The 6814-nt window shown below is 41.2% G+C and overlaps 1 protein-coding gene across 1 annotated transcript in view; it reads left to right on the top strand.

The window, feature by feature from the left end:
• The window catches only part of slc8a3 (solute carrier family 8 member 3), a 54148-nt gene that overhangs the window by 36301 nt on the left and 11033 nt on the right, over positions 1-6814 (top strand). The window contains exon 3 of the mRNA XM_037694609.1: positions 565-671. Coding sequence (XP_037550537.1) covers positions 565-671 — 107 coding nt within the window. The remainder of the gene's footprint in view (positions 1-564; positions 672-6814) is intronic.

The raw sequence follows: 6814 nt of genomic DNA, 5'->3' as shown, positions 1-6814 counted from the left end.
AGGAGAGCTCCTTAAAGCAGTCAGGAGGAGGAGAGCTCCTTAAAGCAATCAGGAGGAGGAGAGCTCCTTAAAGCAATCAGGAGGAGGAGAGCTCCTTAAAGCAGTCAGGAGGCCTGAACCAGGCACCTCCTGCAGGTTTATAAAGCTGGGAGCTCCACACTGAAGACATTTCTGAGCTGATGAAACCTCCTGGAGGAGAACCATCTTCAGCTTCAGAACAGAAGTCCAGTTATTGAAGTATTTAACTCTTTTTAGACGATGAAGGATGGATGTGGTTATCATGACACTCTCTTTAGCCAGTGTACTCCCAGGAACCTGTCTGCCTGCCTGACAGAGAGACAGACAGGTCCACAGAAGCTGACCTCCTGTCTTTCTTCTATGTTGAATAATAATCCCTTCAGTTCTCTTCCTGGGTCTCTCCATCACAGATTAACCTTTCTCTTCTTCTCTCTGCTCCTCTGTCTTCCTCCGTCTACCGTCCACCCCCTGTCCTTTGTCCTCCCTTCTTCTCCTTCTCCCCTCTGTCTTCCTCTGTCCTCCCTTCTTCTCCTCCCCCCTCTGCAGCAAATTTATTCATGTGAAAGTTATTGACGATGAGGAGTATGAAAAGAACAAGAACTTCTTCATGGAGCTGGCGGAACCTCGGATGGTAGACATGAGTCTGCAGAAAGGTGCAGTACTTTGATCTTTCTTTCTTTCTGACTCGTGTGTTGATCACCTGCTTCAGTCCTGTCTCCTCCCTCAGAGCACTTTGCCTCCTCTGCTCCACTGAGAGAGAGAAGAGGAGAGTCAACATATCTGGTTGGCAGGCCTCAGACTGACAAAGTCCTCTGGATGGGGGATGAAAAATTTCTCACTTAAAGAAACAGGTCCAGATGACATGATTTAACTATTTTTGTTGTTCTAAAAAAGTTAAATCTGGTCCTCTGGACATTAAAAAAAAAACAAAGCAAATCAACAAAAAAATGTAGAGGAGGGGGCACCCAGATCTTTTTGTTGATTTGCTTTTTTTTTTTTTTTTGAATGTCCAGAGGACCAGATTTAACTTTTTTAGATTTTTCTACCTGGATTATTGAGCATGCATCAGGATATTTTTGTTGTTATTTACCTGGATGATTGAGCTTACAAACTTTTTTTTTTTTTGTAGGAAGGATGGTTTTAATTTTCTCTCTAATTTAAATAATTTTATTTATAAAGAATCTCATGAACTCATCACTGCTTGTAGTTGTAGGGAACTTGGCTCAATAGACGTAGTACTTTTCATTAGTTTAGCTATAGTACTTAACAGAAACCTGGGTTTATTTTTATTCTCATTTATTAGAGATGAATAATATACAGTTCTAACTTTACGGAGAGCTTTCTTATATGTCAGCAGACCATCTCTCCAAGTTAAGTAAAATTGTTCAATGTTAGTGGAGCGCCATTTTCTTTCCAGCTTTCTAGATGCCCGTTTTTAAAGTATGTAACAGAATTGAACCAAGGAGCCAGTCTCCTCTGATTGATTACTTTCTTTCAGTGGAGCAGTTTTAGCAAGTGAAGTTTGCAAAGAAGTTGTAAATTTATCAACCAGATGATCTAAATCGCTGCTCTCTGATGTATTACTCTGCAAGACAGAGGTAAATAACAATGGAAGAGATTGTTTAAATTTGGTTACAGCATTTTCTGACTAAAAACATGCTAAAATGGAATTTACTCTGAGTGGTTTGTAAACGCCAAAGGTTATTAAAAATGGTCAGACAGAACAGGATTTTGAGGATGTATTAATAAATACTTCATCTCTATGCCTATACTTAATTGTTATCCCCAAAACACACTCCAGTTATCTACGTGTATTGATGTACATGTATTATTGTAACAGTAATGGGAGTGCAGACACTGCTGACAATAATTTATACGACAGCCTTCCTCTTACTTCAGTAAATGTAGAATGTAATGATTTTTTTGATTTAGTTAACAAATGTTTGAACTTTATATGATGAGCACTTAATGAAAAAGCTGTTTGCACAGCATCATATTTTATGAATGTGCTGATAAAATCGCCTGGCTCTTTGTTGGATCAGAAGACGATACTTTCTGTTTCCACTGAAGCTGTAACAGGAGCAGGTTTTACACCTCACCATGAATCATGTGATCAGTTCGGGCTTTTCCTGTATAATGCAGCAATTATCTTGTTCAAAGCCGCTGATCTGCAGCTGATTGGCTTTGTTTCTGTCCTTATTAAAGCCCGAGAAGAGAAGCAGAAGTAATGAATATTCCATGAGAGGCTTCATATTAAGCTACCTCGCTCCATTTTCTCCTTCAGCAGGCTGCTCTGTCATAACAAGCGTCTTAACTTCTGATCGTGTAGCCATTATTTCTTTAAAGAGACGATCAAGCAGGCCAGAAAAACTAGTTATCACATCTCATTTCAGTGCTCTGATCTGTCTCTGATTTATTTCTGGCGGTTACATCAGTCCTTGCAGCTTTTCTTGATTTCTCCTGTCTGAGCTGTTGAGAGCATGAGAGCAGGTTCTGGCAGGTGTGATGGAGGTCCAGGCTGGCAGCTCTGCCTCTGAACCATGTGTGAGTAATGAAAGCAATCAAGGCAGCAGTGACACTGACCTGTCAGGCTGAAGATGTTTACTGCCAGCTCCAGCTCTGCCCTTCTCCACCGGCTGCTGAAGTGCTCAATCCGATTAGCACCTGTGCTCAGGTGGCCATCAGAGCTGAGAGACACCTGCTGCAGGAAGCTGCTGGACATCACTCCCTTCATGTGGTGGAGGTGAATGTGGTGGCAGGACTGTGAAATATCTGTTTAAAGTACTCACTGATGCAGGAGGGCAGTTGTCCTGATGTATAGTCTCATTACACATACCTGAACCATGTGAGAAGTCTCGGTAAAGTGGGATTATTTATAGTGAGCTATGACTCCATCAGTTATTACCAGATGATCTTTGTTTAAAGCTCTGGTTTGAAAGGTGAAAAAGGACTGTAAGCATTAATTCATAGAATGTACAAGTATTATCAAAAGATGTTTAACCTGTTAAAATTATTTTACAAATTTTACCCTTGGGTCCCAAAATGATCTCTCCTAAAAATTGAATATAAATCTAATATATGAATATTTTTTACTTTCAACACATTAAATGCTATCAACAACTTCTGACAGAACTGAAGAAATAAAAGTTGTTGTTTTTTATTAGATGTTTTATGTTTTTATGGCCTTTTTGTCATAGAAACCCTTAATTCTTTAACTGGAAAAACACAAAATATGCAATATTTTACAAACCCGAAAGATTATTAAGAGATTATTAAGAGATTATTACAGCCTTGACCAGATCAGTAATTATCAACATTGATTTTGAGGTGCTGATATTTTTTGTAGCAGTAAGAGATTTTTTATTTTTCAAATGTCACAGATCCAAAAGTTCACAATTAATGACATAAACCATATATTTTTCAAGATTAAACAAAAATGTAAATGTAATTACAATCAACCAAACCAACACACCAACCAATCAATCAATCAACCAACATACCCACCAACCAGCCAACCAACTAACCGACCAGCCAAACTAACCAACACCAACTAATGAACAAACCAATCAACCAATGAACAAACAAACTAATGGACCAACCACATATTGTTTTGTAACAATCGTACGAGTTTAGGTGAAATCCCTCTTTGGCTACACAACTGAAGGATGACTCAGAGCGACATGTGACCCGAGTGGACCAACCCAAAGGAGAAACTCTGTCCATGGTCCCATTAAAAGACGTTTAAACCTTATGAATGATACGACGGAAGACATTTATGAATTTGACACTGATGTTTTAACAGCATAGTATGTCTCAGAGTTGGTAAGTGACCCACACTTATCTCACACAAACACAGAGACACACTATGGGTGTTGTGTGATGATGAATCCTGTTGATCAGAGGACTGATGGGTAAAGAGCAGTGTGTTGACCTTGAAATGACACAGCTGATCTACAAAGCTGAGCCCGACAGCGGCGTCACTCAGGAGCGTGTGTTTGGGTTTGTGACATCCAGTGTGTAGAACTGAAAGAACCCCTAAAGCAAATGTCATTGCAGTGTTGAGTGTGTTTGTGTGCTTTAGATGGAAGTGTGTGTGTGCAGATTAATATCACTCTCCCTGCAGAAATCCATCTCCTGTTCCAACTCTTTCCATTCCACTCCTCTGAGCCGCGGGGAGTTCTGCCCCATCAGCCTCCTTGCTCAGAGGGAGTTCTTCACATGCTGCTGTCTGAGATCCATGGTGCTCACTTCTTTAACACATTTACTCCATCCAGACGAGCCATGAGAACTATTAGGAAGGAATGCTGCAAACAAACCAACATCAGGGTGGATAAGGTTTTAAATTAAGACCAAGTATTCCTTGAAGGAATGGCCGCCCAGTTTAAACTGAAATAATTTTTGTTGAGAAATAAACCGTTGCTCTGAATCTGAGAACGTAACTCGGCAGCCATCTTGAATTATGTTGACTCCAAAAGTTGATGAGTTATGTACTTGTAGTCAACTCTGAGAGGTCCTTTGAAATCTGTGCGGTGGTTTGAGATGTTTGGCAGACAGACAGGATTATCGCCAACATTTACTGTCAAGGTTTTAGGCAATATGTTGCTGTCAACCTATGGGTTGGAGACGATGCTCAGCTACTACGACAGGTAGAGGTGGAGACATTTTGTATTTTGTAACGTCTAAACCAATCTTTATTTGGCCTGAGTCTAAAGGTTCATGAGTTGATCTGTGCTTTTGCAGTTTTTTGTTAAGATTGATATTCAGAGTAATTTTTTTTCATGATGTTCAGTTTCTGGATTTTCTTCGTGCTCAGTTCTTTCAGGGCGTCCTTGTGTTGTCCCTGGGCTGTCAGTCTATTTCTCCAGTACTTTTCCCACAGTCAGTTGACCACGCCCACTTCCACCTGCTTCCTGTTGTTTCAGTCACAGGTGCAGCCTCTCTTCTCATCAGTCCTTTTAGTCCCCGAGCTTTACCTCGCTCTTCAGTTGAGCATTGTGTGTTCTTACAACATGTCCGGTCCTCCTTGTGCCTCCTTGTCCTCGGTTTGTGTAAGGTTTTTTGCTGCCACGTCAGCCTTTCTGCTACTTTTATTTATTTACTGTTTACATTGATTTTATCGTGACAGAACAACAAAATCTGAAGAAATTTGACATTTGAGAAACTGTAGCACAAATGTTTTGAACATGTTTAAACCTCCAGCGACAGGACAGGGCACCTCTGGAACTCAGAGCTGGACATTGAGGACACAACAGAAAACTGGTGAGACACTCTGGAGACATTTGAAGCGTCCCACACCAAACTGTAGCCTCGTCAGATGACGGCTTTCCTCCAGTTCAGCGTCTCAGACGTGTTCAGTAATCTGGGCTTGGTTAGCAGGAGCCTAATTGGGTGGCATGAAATCTATTAGCTGCTTAATTGGACTGAGATAAAGACTCACTCGTCTTATTATCAGACCTGCTAAAAGCATTACAGATGGACCTGAGGACTGAGGAGGTGCTGACTGGTCAGAGTCGAGTTCCTCAATGATTTTAACCTCACTTTTATAAATAAATACATAAATAAAAACTGAATTGCACTGGACATGTACTGAAATCTACAATAAGACTGGACAAGTTGTCCAATAACTAGACAACAGAAAAACTAGCTGGAAGCTAAAAGCAACAAAACTCTTAAAAAATTAAAAAATCTTTTTTCCTGGCAGCTGCTCATCAACATGGCATCCTCCCAATAAAACGCTTGTTTCGTTAACAAAGGTGATTTATTTACATTAGTACGATTGAGATTTGTAGTGTTCTGTCACAACAGAAGACTATATTTGGACTTTAGGATTAATACTGCTGTTAGCTCATAAAGTGATCAACTTGGTGTTTGTAACTTGTGGCTTTAAGGGCAGCAGATGTTTTTAGACCTCACTGTTTCTCCTGACCCTGTGGGTAAATCACAGTAAAGATGTTTAGTTCCTCTTTGTTGCAGCTGAGCAGACTGTCAAAGCATCATTGATTGTATCAACATGCAATTAAATGTTAATTCAGTGAGGCAGTATTATTGTTGGAGCACCAGCCCCTTCAATTATCCCTGACTGTGATTATAACTTTCTGTTTCTGTCTTTGTCCTCATCTTTATGAACATTGTTTGCACAACACCTCCTCCTTCTGTTCTTCAGGGGGTGCTTCTGTGCTGTGATTACTGGTGTGCTTCGCAGCAGTTCACGTATGAAGCATGAATCTGTGGACCACATCCTTTTTCTGAGACTGAGGCACCAACAGACGTGTTGTGATCTCATTCCCTCCCAGACTGGGGTTGCAGTTGAAGGACAGGACTTGTCACTTAGTGAATGACAACTGTTTACGTCAAAAAGCCTCATTTTGTTTTAGTGCACCTCCCACACACCTCTGGGCTCGCTGCAGAAGCAGACACTTAGCAAGATTGTTGTCTAGTAACAGTTACCATGGATGCCACTCTGTCAGGGTCTGGGGTGAAATGGGTTTAAATTGGTCTGCCGGCTGCAAGAGGCAAAGAGGGAACGTGTGGGAGGTGGAGGAGGAGGGGGTGACAGAAATAGTCTGAACAGAAAGAAGGAGGTGGAGCGGGGTGTACAGTGGACCCCAGAAAAAGGTGAGTCTCCAGCATCTGGGAGAAGATGACTTGTTCCTGAGAGGTGAGGATGCTTCTCTCACTACAGAGACACACATCAACAGGACAGGTCTGTGTCATGGTGTCCGGCCCGTCTTAAAACTGGGACAGGAACCGCAGGGTACCACACTTTACCTGACCTATCCTAACACTGGGACAGGAC

This window comes from Nematolebias whitei, chromosome 21 (genome assembly GCF_014905685.2).
Source record: "Nematolebias whitei isolate Nwh7 chromosome 21, NemWhi1, whole genome shotgun sequence".
NCBI classification, from domain to species: domain Eukaryota; kingdom Metazoa; phylum Chordata; class Actinopteri; order Cyprinodontiformes; family Rivulidae; genus Nematolebias; species Nematolebias whitei.
Note: the sequence above shows the minus strand (reverse complement) of the source record. Positions and strands in the feature narration are given on the sequence as shown.